This window comes from Lonchura striata, chromosome 21 (assembly GCF_050655825.1).
Source record: "Lonchura striata isolate lonStrDom1 chromosome 21, ASM5065582v1, whole genome shotgun sequence".
NCBI classification, from domain to species: Eukaryota; Metazoa; Chordata; class Aves; order Passeriformes; family Estrildidae; genus Lonchura; species Lonchura striata.
The window spans coordinates 8,032,291-8,047,609 of record NC_140723.1 but is presented as its reverse complement, the minus strand read 5'-3'; the positions used below and the strand labels follow the sequence as shown (position 1 = coordinate 8,047,609).

The following is a 15,319-nucleotide window of genomic DNA, read 5'->3' as shown; positions in this document are numbered from 1 at the left end:
GCCAGGCAATATTTCAGTATTTTCCCATCCAGCCCCGTGCCAGGCAATATTTCAGTATTTTCCCATCCAGCCCCGTGCCAGGCAATATTTCAGTATTTTCCCATCCAGCCCCGTGCCAGGCAATATTTCAGTATTTTCTCATTCAGCCCTGTCACAGGGACACAGCTCCATGCCAGTCAATATTTTAATATTTTCCCATCCAGCCCCATGCTAATCAATATTTTAATATTTTCCCATCCACCCCTATGCCAGTCATATTTCAATATTTTCCCATTCTGCCCCATGCCAGTCAATATTTTAATCTTTTCTCATTCTGCATCATGCCAGTCAATATTTCAATATTTTCCCATCCAGCTCCATACCAGTCAATATTTCAATATTTTCCCATTCTGCCTCATGCCAATCAATATTTCAGTATTTTCCCACCCAGTCCCATGCCAGGCAATATTTCGGTATTTTCCCATCCAACCCTATGCTAGTCACATTTCACTATTTTCTCATCCAGCCCCATACCAGTCAATATTTCAATATTTTCCCATCCAGCTCCATGCCAGTCAATATTTCAGTATTTTCTCATTCAGCCCTGTCACAGGGACACAGCTCCATGCCAGTCAATATTTTAATATTTTCCCATCCAGCCCCATGACAGAGAATATTTCAGTATTTTCTCATCAAGGCCCATGCCAGTCACATTTCAATGTTTTCCCATTCTGCCTTGTGCCAGTCACATTTTGATATTTTTCCATCCAGCTCCATGCCAGTCAATATTTCAGTATTTTCTCATTCAGCCCTGTCACAGGGACACAGCTCCATGCCAGTCAATATTTTAATATTTTCCCATCCAACCCCGTGCCAGTCACATTTCAATATTTTCCCATTCTGCCCCATGCCAGTCACATTTCAGGATTTTCCCATCCAGTCCTGTGCCAGCCAATATTTTAAAATTTTCCCATTCTGCCTCATGCCAGTCAATATTTTAATATTTTCCCATCCAACCCCGTGACAGTCACATTTCAATATTTTCCCATCCTGCCCCATGCCAATCAACATTTCAGCATTTTCCCATCCAGCCCTGTGCCAGCCAATATTTTAATATTTTCCCATTCTGTCCCATGCCAGCCAATACTTCAATATTTTCCCATCCAGCCCTTCTGCCAGTCAATATTTCAGTATTTTCCCATCCAGCCTCGTGCCTGTCAACATTTTAATATTTCCCCATCCAGCTCCATGCCAGTTAATATTTTGAGATTTCTCCATTTTGCCCCATGCTAGCCAATATTTCAGTATTTTCTCATCAAGGTCCATGCCAGCCAATATTTTGATATTTCCCCATCCAGCTCCATGCCAGTCAATATTTCAGTATTTTCTCATCAAGCCCCGTGACAGCCAATATTTTGATATTTTCCCATCCAGCTCCATGCCAGTCAATATTTTAATATTTTCCCATTCTGCCTCATGCTAGTCAATATTTCAATATTTCCCCATTCTGCCCCATGCCGCCAATATTGAATATTTCCCATTCCCAGCCAGACGTGGGGGGTTTGTAGCATTCCAGGGCAGCTGGAATTTCCCCCCTTGGCACGGACACTCCGAGTTTGTTCCTCACCAGGCTGGGCCTCAGCCCCCGCAGCCCCGGTGTCCCCGGCCGGGCTCCTCCCAAACCTCTGCAGCTTTTCCATTCCAGGTGCCCACCTCGCTCCTCCTCCTCATTCCAAATTATTTTGGTTTCCCGTCCTAAAAATCCTGATCCCTCTGAACCAGCTGCTGCCCTTCACGCAGCTCCACATCCCATGGGAGTGGAAAAAACGGGATTTGGTGTCCCTGAGGAGAAGGACAAGTCCTGGCTGCTCGTTTTGAGTTCCACTCCAAAACAAAGCTGAGCTTGGGAACCCCTTTCCTCCCGCACAGCCCAGCAGTGCGGGATCAGCAGGATGGTCCGCACCACTTTCCCCAAATTCAAGCCCAAATCTCCGTGTCTGAGCTCAGCTCCGTGCTCCAGCCAGGCCTGGAGGAGCTCCAGCTTGTGCCGTGGAGTCCCGCAGGCGTGCGGTCCTTGGGGTCACACCCAGCGCCAGAGAGGTCCCCCTGCTCCAGGATGGTTTTTGGGGATGCTCCACGTCTTGGGGATCCCCTCACCCCAACCCGGCGGGGAGAATGACCAGTGCTGAGCTCAGAGCTGCTGCTCATTAACCAAGGAACTAATTGCTGTCCCCGCAGGAATTCCTGACAACAACAACCACCACCACAACCCCAACCCCAACCCCGACCCCAACCCAACAAACGCGGCGCCCCGCGGTCCCGGAGCCCGGAGCCGGCTGCCGAGGGGTCCCTACCTGCGGGGAGAGGCCGTTGCTGACGGGGTTCATGTGGTTGGCGGGGGCTGCGGCGTTCATGAAGCTCTCGGAGTAGCTGGAGAAGCTGTGCCGGGCGCCGTAGGCAGAGCCGGAGTCGGCGGCGGCCAGGCCGCCCTGGTGCATGGTGGAGGGCGGCAGCGGCTGCGGCCGGTGCACGGTGCTGCCGCCGTCTGCGGGGACACAGGGACATCAACGGGATGGGATCACCCCGGGACACCCCCGGGACACGCCCGGGACACACCCGGGAAACCTCTGGAACATCCCTGAGACACCCCCGGGGCACACCCGGAACGCCCCTCGGACACAGCCGGGAAACCTCCGGGATACACCCGGGACATCCCCGGGAAACTGCTGGGAAACCTCTGGGACACTCCCGGGACACTCCCGGGACACCTCTGGGACACACTGGAGACATTTCTGGGACACACTCGGGAAACCCCTCGGACACAGCCGGGAAACCTCCGGGATACACCCGGGACATCCCCGGGACACCCCTGCGAAACCTCCGGGATACACCCGGGACATCCCCGGGACACTGCTGGGAAACCCCCAGCACACTCCCGGGACACTCCCGGGACACCTCTGGGACACACTGGAGACACTTCTGGGACACACCCGGGAAACCCCTCGGACACAGCCGGGAAACCTCCGGGATACACCCAGGACATCCCCAGGACACTGCTGGGAAACCTCTGGGACACCCCTGGGACACCCCTTGGACACAGCTGGGAAACCTCCGGGATACACCCAGGACATCCCCGGGACACCCCCGGGAAACCTCTGGGACACCCCTGGGAAAACCCCAGGACACTCCTGGGACACTCCCGGGACACCTCTGGGACACACTGGAGACACCTCTGGGACACACCCGGGACACCCCTCGGACACATCTGGGAAACCTCTGGAACATCCCTGAGACACCCCCAGGACACACCCGGGACGCCCCTCGGACACAGCCGGGAAACCTCCGGGATACACCCGGGACATCCCCGGGACACTGCTGGGAAACCTCTGGGACACCCCTGGGAAACCTCCGGGATACACCCAGGACATCCCCAGGACACCCCCGGGACACCCCTCGGACACAGCCGGGAAACCTCTGGAACATCCCTGGGACACCCTGGGACACACCCGGGAAACCTCCAGGAAACCCCCGGGACACAGGGACACAACCAGTAAATCCCTGGGACACCCCGGGAAACCTCCAGGACATTCCCGGGACAATGCCGGGAAACCTCCGGGACACACCCGAGACACCCCTGGGAAACTCCTGGGACACCTCTGGGACACTTCCAGGACACCCCTCGGACACATCTGGGAAACCTCTGGAACATCCCTGGGACACCCCTGGGACACCCCCGGGAAAAGTCCGGGACATCCCCGGGACACATCCGGGGCATCCTCGGGACACTGCCCGGAAACCTCCGGGACACACCCGGGACACCCCCAGGAAAACCTCGGGAGCCCCCGGGAGACCCCTGGGACACCCAGGCACGGCGGCTTTGCCATCCTGGCACCCAGGGGGAACGTCTGGGGCTTCACTTCATTTCCCCGCCAAAAATGCCATTAATTCCTTGGTTTTCCACCCCAAGAAAAAGCCATGAAGTCCTTGGTTTTCCTCCCCAAAAAAGCCGTGAAATCCTTGATTTTCCACCCCCAAAAAAGCCATGAATTCCAGGCAGCTTGAATGAGGAATATTCCTTCCACTGGGATATTCCTGCTGCTGAACCACCGGAATGGAGATTGACCCACAATGAAGGGTCATGCACAAAACCCCCAATTCACAAGCTAATTAATTAACAATATTCCTTCTGCTGGAATATTCTCACTGCTGAACCCCAGAACGGAGATTGACCCACAATGAAGGGGCACCCACAAACCCCCCAGTTTACAAGGTAATTAATTAATTAATATTACTTCCGCTGGAATATTCTCACTGCTGAACCCCGGAATGGAGATTGACCCACAATGAAGGGTCACCCACAAAACCCCCAATTTATGAGGTAATTAACTAATTAATAATATTCCTTCCGCTGGAATATTCTCACTGCTGAATCCCAAAACGGAGATTGACCCACAATGAAGGGGCACCCACAAACCCCCCAATTTACAAGGTAATTAATTAATTAATATTCCTTCTGCTGGAATATTCTCACTGCTGAACCCCAGAGCGGAGATTGACCCACAGCGAGGTAAATCCCACACAACCCCCAATCCACAGGGATGCGCTCCATGCCCAAAACTCCAGCCGCAGGACGCAGCAGAAGGGACAGAGGAGAAAAGGGAGGAATTTCCATCGACTCGAGGAAAAAAACCCAATTTTCCCAACTAAACAAAGACCACCAGAGCCTCCCCACTGCCCCGGGGTGCCCAGCCCGGGCATCCCGGGATGGTTGTGGGGACCCCAAAGCGCTGGGTGGGCCCGGGAGGGGAGGGGAGGCGGGGAGGGCAGGGGGCTCACCTTGGGAGATGGTGGTGCTGGGGTAGGAGGAGTCGGGCAGCTGGTACGGGGGCAGCGCGGGCATGCCCGCGGGCGGGAAGCCCCCCGGCAGCAGGTGGTTGAAGGCCGCCAGCTGGTTGGCACCGGCCTGCTTGCGCCAGCGCGCCCGCCGGTTGCTGAACCACACCTGGGGGGACAGAGAAGAGCGCGGGGTGACACCTGGGCAATGCCAGGCATACCTGGGGGAAGGAAAAGCACCAAAAGTGGCACCTGGGCAGTGCCAGCCACACCTGGGGGGACATAGAACAGCGTGGGGTGACACCTGGGCAGTGTTAGCCACACCTGGGAGAATAGAGAACACCCTGTGGGTGACACCTGGGCAGTGCCAGCCACACCTGGGGGACAGAGAACAGTGCGGGGTGACACCTGGGCAGTGCCAGGCATACCTGGGGGGCAGGAAAAGCACCAAAAGTGACACCTGGGCAGTGCCAGCCACACCTGGGGGGACAGAGAACAGCGTGGGGTGACACCTGGGCAGTGTTAGCCACACCTGGGAGAATAGAGAACACCCTGTGGGTGACACCTGGGCAGTGCCAGCCACACCTGGGGGACAGAGAACAGTGCGGGGTGACACCTGGGCAGTGCCAGCCACACCTGGGAGAATAGAGAACACCCTGTGGGTGACACCTGGGCAGTGCCAGCCACACCTGGGGGAAGGAAAAGCACCAAAAGTGGCACCTGGGCAGTGCCAGCCACACCTGGGGGAAGGAAAAGCACCAAAAGTGACACCTGGGCAGTGCCAGCCACACCTGGGGGACAGAGAACAGTGCGGGGTGACACCTGGGCAGTGCCAGCCACACCTGAGGGGCAGGACAAGCACCAAAAGTGACACCTGGGCAATGCCAGGCATACCTGGGAGAATAGAGAACACCCTGTGGGTGACACCTGGGCAGTGCCAGCCACACCTGGGGGGACAGAGAACAGCGTGGGGTGACACCTGGGCAGTGTTAGCCACACCTGGGAGAATAGAGAACACCCTGTGGGTGACACCTGGGCAGTGCCAGCCACACCTGGGGGCAGGAAAAGCACCAAAAGTGACACCTGGGCAGTGCCAGCCACACCTGGGGGGCAGGAAAAGCACCAAAAGTGACACCTGGGCAGTGCCAGCCACACCTGGGGGCAGGAAAAGCACCAAAAGTGACACCTGGGCAGTGCCAGCCACACCTGGGGGGACAGAGAACAGCGTGGGGTGACACCTGGGCAGTGTTAGCCACACCTGGGAGAATAGAGAACACCCTGTGGGTGACACCTGGGCAGTGCCAGCCACACCTGGGGGACAGAGAACAGTGCGGGGTGACACCTGGGCAGTGCCAGCCACACCTGGGGGCAGGAAAAGCACCAAAAGTGACACCTGGGCAGTGCCAGCCACACCTGGGGGCAGGACAAGCACCAAAAGTGACACCTGGGCAGTGCCAGCCACACCTGGGGGATAGAAAACAGAGTGTGGTGACACCTGGGCAGTGCTTGTCACATCTGAATAACAGGAAGAGCCCCACAGGTGACACCTGAGCTGTGCCCGGCACACCTGGGGGACAGGAGGCACCTGTGGATCACACCTGGGCTGTGCCTGTGCCACCCGACCCTCAGTGCTGGGGAGAGGAAAACAAGGATGGGACAGCCCGGGCTGGAGCTGGAATGGGACAATGAACTCCAAGGGGCCAACGGAGCAGAACTGACCCAAGTGGGAGACCCCTGAGCGGCTGTCCATTTTGGTTCGTTTTAGGTGCATTTTGGGACCATTTTGGTTCCTCTTGGGTTCATTTTGGGGCCATTTTGGTTCCTCTTGGGTTCATTTTGGGGCCATTTTGGTTCATTTTAGGTGCATTTTGGGGCCATTTTGGTTCATTTTAGGTGCATTTTGGGACCATCTTGGTTCATCTTGGGTTCATTTTGGGGCCATTTTGGTTCATCTTGGGTTCATTTTGTGACAAATTTGGTTCATCTTGGGTTCATTTTGTGACAAATTTGGTTCATCTTGGATTAATTTTGTGGCCATTTTGGTTCATCTCAGGTTCATTTTGGGACCATTTTGGGACCATTTTGGTTCATTTTAGGTGCATTTTTTTACCATTTTGGGTCCATCTTGGGTTCATTTTGGTTCATCTTGCGTTTATTTTGTGGCCATTTTGGTTCATCTTGGGTTCATTTCGTGACCATTTTGGGTTCATTTTGGTTCATTTTGGAACCATTTTGGTTCATCTTGGGTTCATTTTGTGACAAATTTGGTTCATCTTGGATTCATTTTGTGGCCATTTTGGTTCATCTCAGGTTCATTTTGTGACCATTTTGGGACCATTTTTGTTCATTTTGGGTCCATCTTGGGTTCATTTTGGTTCATTTTGGGTTCATTTTGGTTCATTTTGGGACCATTTTGGTTCATTTTGGGACCATTTTGGTTCATTTTAGGTGCATTTTTTGACCATTTTGGGTCCATCTTGGGTTAATTTTGGTTCATTTTAGGTTCATTTTGTGGCCATTTTGGTTCCTCTTGGGTTCATTTTGGGACCATTTTGGTTCCTCCTGGGTTCATTTTGTGACCATTTTGGGTTCATTTTTGGTTCATTTTGGGACCATTTTGGTTCATTTTGGGACCATTTTGGTTCATCTTGGGTTCATTTTGGGACCATTTTGGTTCCTCTTGGGTTCATTTTGTGACCATTTTGGGTTCATTTTGGTTCATTTTGGGACCATTTGGGTTCATTTTGGGTGCAGCCCTGGCTGGGCTCTTGTGCTGCCCAAGGTGGATCAGCTGAGGAGATCCTTTAATAAATCCCTGCTTTATTCTTTGGCTCTGTCCAGTCTCTGTTCTAGCTCAGCCTTTCCAAGGCATCAGCAATTTCAGAACTCAAAATATCCCTCAGACATTTTTGGATGTTCCGAGTCCAAGTCAGAAGCATTTAAAACCCCAACAGGCAGCTGAAAACAGCTGTAATTTTAAATTTAAGCCATAGAATGATTTACCAACTTTACAAAAAAAAAACCCCAAGAAGTCACAGAATTTTAAATATTATAGTAAAAGTAGTCACAAAGTAAAGAGAAAAATTTTAAAGTCCTGTAGAAGGAATTTTAGTTTTATACATAGAGGTCAAAAGTTTTAAGATAAAGAAATTTAAGCCTGTCCTATCCTCCCTCTTTCTTCTTCCTTACCTCCCTGTTCTTAGTAATATTAACACTCACAAATTAATTTAAAGTAAAAGAGCACCATTTAATATAAATAATAAACATTAAAAAACCTATAAACATTTAACACATAATGTACTGTATAAAAGAGAGCACCAACCCTAAACCAAAAGAAAAAAAAAAAGAGAAAATCAAACAAAAAATAAATACAAGTATATGTGCCTTTACCTAAACTACTAAACAAACCACAGCAACCCAAAAAACCAATCTTTTAAATAGCTTACAAAAAGAGATTCCCAAGTGTTTTATCAGGGGAAATCTCCTTTTTGTAGGATAAAAAGAGATTCCCAAATATTTTACTGGGGGAAATCCCATTTCTGTAGGGTAAAAAGAGATCCACGAGTGTTTTATCAGGGGAAATCTCCTTTCAGCAGGGTAAAAAGAAATTCCCATGTATTTTATTGTGGGTCTCAGATTCAGCCAAAGAAAGAAACTGAGAGTTTCTACCAGACAGAGGCCTGGGAAAGAGCTGGAGAAGAATGTCAATAATTCTTTATCTCTCCTGTTTTTCACATAGTTTATAGTTAAGTTCTATCACTGTGCATCAAGCACTTTGCACCAATGGTGCGAGTTGTTTTCACTTCAGAACCAACAGATTTAATCCTTACAAAACTCTATATAAAAAAGCAATATATTTTAAATAAATCAAAGTTTTACTCTCGGCAACCTTCTAAGTCAAATCTATTCATTCCCGTCCTGCCTCAACAGCAACAAGTGTTTTATTGGGGCAAATCCCATTTCTGCAGGGTAAAAAGAGACTCCCAAGTGTTTTATCAGGGGAAATCTCCATTTTGCAGGGTAAAAAGAGACTCCCAAGTGTTTTATCAGGGGAAATCCCATTTCTGCAGGGTAAAAAGAGATTCCCAAGTGTTTTACTGGGAGAAATCCCATTTCTGTAGGGTAAAAAGAGATTCCCAAGTGTTTTATCAGGGGAAATCTCCTTTCTGTAGGGTAAAAAGAAATTCCCAAGTGTTTTACTGGGGCAAATCCCATTTCTGTAGGGTAAAAAGAGACTCCCAAGTGTTTTATGGGGGAAATCTCCTTTCTGCAGGGTGAAAAGGCTGCCCAAGCTGCCTGCGGGCTGGCTTTGCTCCGTGTCCCCACAGAGCGCTCTCAGGCTGGTTCTGTTTGGGCTTCACGAGGATAAACTTTCAAGCCAGATGAGAACGCAGCTGCTGGGCTTTGGGAGGCCTCGAGAGCTGCAAAACACGATTGAATTTCACAGCAATGGGGGAAAAAAACGGAGCAAAAGGCAGGAGTGGGGGCAACTCCCCCCTCCGACAGGTTCCCAAGCTGCTCAGCCTCAGAGCAGGAGCTGGGCTTGCAAAAAAAAACCCAAACTCCCTTCTCCAAATGGTGCTGAAAAAACACCAAAATCCCTTCCCCAAATCCTGTGGAGCCAACCCCAAACTCCCTTCCCAAATCCTGCAGAAAGAACCCCAAACTCCCTTCCCCAGACGCTGCAGATCCAACCCCAAAATTCCTTCCCCAAATTCTGCAGAAGCAACTGCAAACTCCCTTCCCAAATCCTGCTGAAAAAACCTCAAATTTCCTTCCCCAAATTCTGTGGAGCCAACCCCAAATCCTGCAGAACCAACTGCAAACTCCCTTCCCAAATCCTGCTGAAAAAAAAACCAAAATCCCTTCCCCAAATCCTGTGGAGCCAACCCCAAACTCCTTTCCCCAAATCCTGCGGAAAAAATCCCAAACTCCCTTCCCCAGACACTGCAGAGCCAACCCCAAAATTCCTTCTTAAATCCTGCAGAAAAAAATCCCAAACTCCCTTCCCCAGAGACTGCAGAGCCAACCCCAAAATCCCTTCCCCAAATCCTGCAGAACCAACTGCAAATTCACCAAATGCTGCTGAAAAACCCCAAAATCCCTTCCCCAAATCCTGCAGAACCGACCCCAAACTCTCTTCCCAGCCACCACAGAGCCGTGGTCCCACAGGCCCCAAACAGGATCCCAGTCTCAAAGTGGGCACCTTTCTGTCGAGTTCCCTATAAATGATTCCCCATAAAATGATAAATGAGAAATGATTCCCCGTATAAATGATTCTCTGGGTGTTTTTCCTACAGGAAAAGGAAATTTTCAGTCTGGGGGTTCTGCCTCCCCTTCGTGCCTGCTGGGAAGGCTCCCCTGAGCTTCCCCTTGGGGTTGGTTTGGGGTTCCTGGATCTGCTCCCCATTCCTGGGGTGTTCTGGGGTGTTCTGGGGTAGCTCTGGGGTTCCCTGGAGTTCCCTGGAGTTCCCTGGAGTTCCCTGGATCTGTTCCCCATTCCTGGGGTGCTCTGGGGTTGCTGTGGGGTCACTCTGGGGTCCCCTGGATCTGTTCCCCATTCCTGGGGTGCTCTGGGGTCACTCTGGGGTCCCCTGGATCTGTTCCCCATTCCTGGGGTGCTCTGGGGTTCCCTGGAGTTCCCTGGATCTGTTCCCTGCTCCGGGGGGCACTCTGGGGTTGCTGTGGGGTTCCATGGATCCCCACCATTCCACCCCATTCCTGGGGTGCTCTGGGGTCACTCTGGGGATGCTCTGGGGTTCCCTGGATCTGCTCCCCATTCCTGGGGTGCTCTGGGGTTGCTGTGGGGTTCCCTGGATCTGTTCCCCATTTCTGGGGTGCTCTGGGGTTGCTGTGGGGTCGCTCTGGGGTTCCCCATTCCTGGGGTGCTCTGGGGTCTGTCTGACCAAGCCCCACTCTTGAAGCCCACGGCGGTGGCTCGGGCAGGACCCAGGTCCCGCTGTCCCGCTGGTTGTGACACCACGAGCGGCAGAAACCCCCGAGCCCCCCGATCCCCCCAAACCCCCCGATCCCCCCGATGCCCCTGATCCCCCCCATTCCCCCCATTCCCCCCGATCCCCCCAATCCCCCCAATCTCCCCAATCCCCCCAATCCCCCCATTCCCCCAATCCCCCCAATCCCCCCGATCCGCCCGATCCCTCCAATCCCCCCGATCCCCCTGATCACCTCGATCCCCCCAATCCCCCCAATCCCTCCGATCCCCCCATTCCCCCCGATCCCTCCATTCCCCCCAATTCCCTCAATTCCCCCGATCCCCCCGATCCCCCCATTCCCCCTGTTCCCCCCATTCCCCCCAATCCCCCCATTCCCCCCAATCCCCCCAGTCCCCCGTTCCCCCCGTTCCCCCTGCTCCCCCCGTTCCCCCCGTGGTGCCGAGGAGGTCCGGGAGGTTTGTGGGGCCCTGGCAGGTCCTTGGCACCGAGCCCTCCGCAGGGTGACAGAAATGGGTCACCTCACCCCCCTGAGCTCCGAGCCTCCGGGGCCAGCGGGGCCAGCGGCTCCTGGCACCCGAATGCCCCAAATCTGGGACAGGGCTGAGGGGAGAGCCCTGAATGGACCCCGAGCGCCTTGCATTCATCCAGCCCTGGCCGGGGAAGGTTCTGGGAGCGGGGAGCAGCACAAAGGAAGAAAGAAATAACCTAAATAACCTTCTGTGTGCCCTGGTCCTGCAAAGAGGATCCCCCGGCCCTTTTCTTGTCCTGCACGGGTGCAAATTCCAGTCTGGAACTGGGGCTGAGGATCTGCTCTGTCCTGTCCTGTCCTGTCCCTCCCTTCCAATCCCACAGCTTGGACATTTCTGGTGCTTAAGGAGAGGAATAAACCTTGTATTTGCAGAGGAAAAAGAGAAAAAGAAACCTCTTTGAAGGAGAAAAGGAGAGGAATAAACCTTGTATTTGCAGAGGAAGAAGAGAAAAAGAAACATCTTTGATGGGGAAAAGGAGAGGAATAAACCTTCTCCTTGCAGAGGAAATTGAGAGAAATAAGCCTTGTCTCTGCAGAGGAAAAAGAGAGAAATAAACCTCATCTTTGCAGAGGAAAAGGAGAGGAATAAACCCTGTCTTTGCAGAGGAAAAAGAGAGAAATAAACCTCATCCTTGCAGAGGAAAAGGAGAGAAAAAACCTCTTTGGAGGGGAAAAGGAGAGACAAACTTTATCTTTGCAGAAGAAAAGGAGAGAAAGGAACCTCCTTGAAGAGGAAAAGAGAGGAATAAACCTCATTGCAGAGGAAAAGAGAAAAAATAAACCTTTTCTTTGCAGAGAAAAAGGAGAGACATTAACCTTGTCTTTGCAGAGGAGAAGGGAGAAATAAACCTTTCTTTGCAGAGGAAAGGGCTGGGGCTGGAAGAGCTCCCACCCCAAAAAAATCAAGATCCCACTGCAAAGATCAGCACATCAAAGTCCAGCCCCGACACAAAACCATCGCCAAGATCCAAACCCAGGCACGGAGAGAGAAAAGAAACAGAACCCCAGGAATTCCAAAGCCAATCCAGCCATTCCTGACCTGCCCAAGGGTGGCAAAGGTCTTTTTATTTTCCCAACTGTAAATCCACGTGGGAGGAAGATGTGGAGTGAGATGTTCCAGGGTGGGACAGGAGCACTTGGCTGCCCTGGGGTTGTTACGTGATCAGAACAAGCTCAGAGCAGATTTGTGCCGTTTCATGCCCTGCGTGAGGGGATTTTTGTCTCATTTACACTCGAAATCTGTTCAGGATTAAAATCCACCTGTGTGAGAGCGGCACCTCCCATTCCTCTCCCTGCCCCGCTGTAATTCCTTTGTTTTCCATGGAGATAAAAGGATCCTCTGGATCCTTTCACAGCCAGGTAGAGCCATCCTGGGGATGAGCCTTTTTGCTCCGTGTGGGAACTCAAAATGTCCCTCAGACATTTTTGGAGGTTCCGGGCCCAGGTCAGAAGCATTTGAGACCCTGGCAGGCAGCTGGAAGCAGCTGTGATTTTGGGTTTGAGCATGGAATGATTTACCAACCTTGCAAGAAGAACAAGAATTCACAAAAGTTTAGATATTATAGTAGAAGTAGTCACAAAGTAAAGGGGAGAATTTTTGAGTGCTGTACAGGGGGGTTTCTGTTTTGGACGTGGGGGTCAGAGGTTTTAAGATGGATTTGGGATTTGGGCCTGTCCTGTCCTCCCTCTTTCTCCTTCCTCACCTCCATGTTCTTGGTGATGTTGGCACTCACAGATTGGTTTAGAGTAGAAAAGCACCATTTAATATAGGTAATAGGCATTGGGGAAAACTGTAAACATGCAACACGTAATGTACATATAAAAGATAGAAAAGTACCATTTAATATAGGTAATAGGCATTGGGGAAAACTGTAACCATGTAACACGTAATGTACCATATAAAAGATAGAAAAGCACCATTTAATATAGGTAACAGGCATTGGGGAAAACTGTAACCATGTCACACGTAATGTACCATATAAAAGATAGAAAAGCACCATTTAATATAGGTAACAGGCATTGGGGAAAACTGTAACCATGTCACACGTGATGTACCATATAAAAGACAGCAGCAGCCCTGGTGGGAGAGAAGAAGCAGTCGGGGTCAGAGAGGATGTCAGGGTGTGTGTGTGCCTCTGCCTGAGCTGGGAGCAAACCACAGCAGCCCGAGAGGAAAATCTTTGAGATAACTTGCAATAAACTGCCTTGAGACCCAACAACAGAGACTGCTGAGCCTTTCTTTGGAAGCTCGGGTGGGAGGAGAGACTTTTCCACCACATGGAACCCCTGACCCAGGGTGGGCTTCGACAGGTCCGCAGTGCTGGAGGAGAAAGGCAAGATAAACTCCAAGGGGGAGGATCATCAGCCGGAAAATCCAGTTCTAATTCCGCTCCTCCTGCCACTCCAGGAAAATTTGCTTTTGGGATCGAAATCAACTGATTTCAGTCCTCCCACAGCGCATGTACGGGGTTAAACTGAGGTTAAACCCCCCAATTTTCACATTTTGGGCCATTTTCTCACTCGGCCAGACGACATTGAGCCTCTTTCACTCCGGAAGGTGCTGGAGCCAGCGCGAGATTTGGTGTTTGTTGGAGCCAAACAAATGAGAAACTATAACCCTGAAAAATCCACCTGCACCAAAAGAGGTTCCCAGGAGTTCCGAGCACTTCCCACCGTGCCTGGCTGGAGGCTGCATGAGTATGTGCCACATTGTTAATCAATTATTTTAATGTATTATTATATTCTATATTATTATATAATATGGTAGCATATATTGTAAATATATTATTATATACTGTAAATATATTATTACATACTGTAAATATATTATTATATATTATAAATATATAGTTCCATTATTTTATTTCTTGATAATAATTTTTTTCATTTTTTTATTCTTTCTGTTTTCATTGATTCATTTTTTCGCGTTTCTTTTCTCATTTTTTCATTTTTCCATTTTTCTTTTTTCCATTTTTTAAGTTTTTAATTTTTAATTTTTTTCATTCTTTCATTTTTTAATTTTTTAATTTTAATTTTTTTATTTTTTAATTTTTAAATTTTTATTGTTCTTTCATTTTCCCATATTTTTAATTTTTTTATTGTTTTATTGTTTTTAAATTTTTTTATTAATTTTTTATTTTTTTTAAATTTTTTTCTTTTTTCCATTTCTTAATTTTTTCATTTTTTCATTGTTTCATTTTTTTCATTTTTTCATTTTTTCATTTTTTCATTTTTTCATTTTTTCATTTTTTCATTTTTTCATTTTTTCATGTTTTCATTTTTTCATTTTTTCATTTTTTCATTTTTTCATTCTGTCCTTTCCCCATTCTTTTTATTATTTTTCATTTTTCCATTTTTTATTTTTTCCATTTTCCCATTCTTCCATTTTCCCACTTTACCACTTTTCCCCCTCACATCCCGAACAGGCCGATCCTACCCCTCATTCCTAACCCCGAGAAGAAAAACCAGATCCTCTGCAGCTAAGGACGTTTGCCATTCCTCCCCTTCCCCCAGCTCAAAGGTGGCTGGGGCCTTTTATGCTCATAAATCATTTTATTGGTGGCTGAAATCCCGAGGCTGGAGCAGCTCGCTGTAATTCGAGGTGCACATCAAAGGGAACCTGCCTCGGTTCCTGCTTTATCAGCCCCGAAATTCCCGGCTGCGATCCCGTTACAGCCGGGCCCGCCCTGCGGGAGGGAGAGGAGGGAGAGGAGGAAGGCTGCGAGCTGCTGCTGGGGAGGATTGTCCGAGCCTCGGCTTAAAAAAAGGGTTCCCACACCTTGGGGGCCAACCCCAAAATCCTTCCCCCAAATCCTGCAGAGCCAACAACTCCAAACTCCCCCAAATCCTGCAGAGCCAACCCCAAAATCCTTCCCTCAAATCCTGCAGAGCCAACAACTCCAAACTCCCTCAAATCCTGCAGAGCCAACTCCAAACTGCCCCAAATCCTGCAGAGCCAACTCCAAAATCCTTCCCTCAAATCCTGCAGAGACAACTCCAAACTTCTCCAAATCCTGCAGAGCCA

General features: G+C 50.1%; 1 protein-coding gene across 8 annotated transcripts in view; it reads right to left on the bottom strand.

The window, feature by feature from the left end:
* Positions 1 to 15,319, bottom strand: part of PAX7 (paired box 7) — a 158,880-nt gene that overhangs the window by 58,894 nt on the left and 84,667 nt on the right. For all 8 annotated transcript variants that reach the window (XM_085559014.1, XM_085559019.1, XM_085559013.1 and 5 more), the window contains 2 exons: positions 4,816 to 4,981; positions 2,334 to 2,524 (listed from right to left, as the gene is read on the bottom strand). In XM_085559014.1, the coding sequence (XP_085415140.1) occupies positions 2,334 to 2,524; positions 4,816 to 4,981 (357 nt within the window). The remainder of the gene's footprint in view (positions 1 to 2,333; positions 2,525 to 4,815; positions 4,982 to 15,319) is intronic.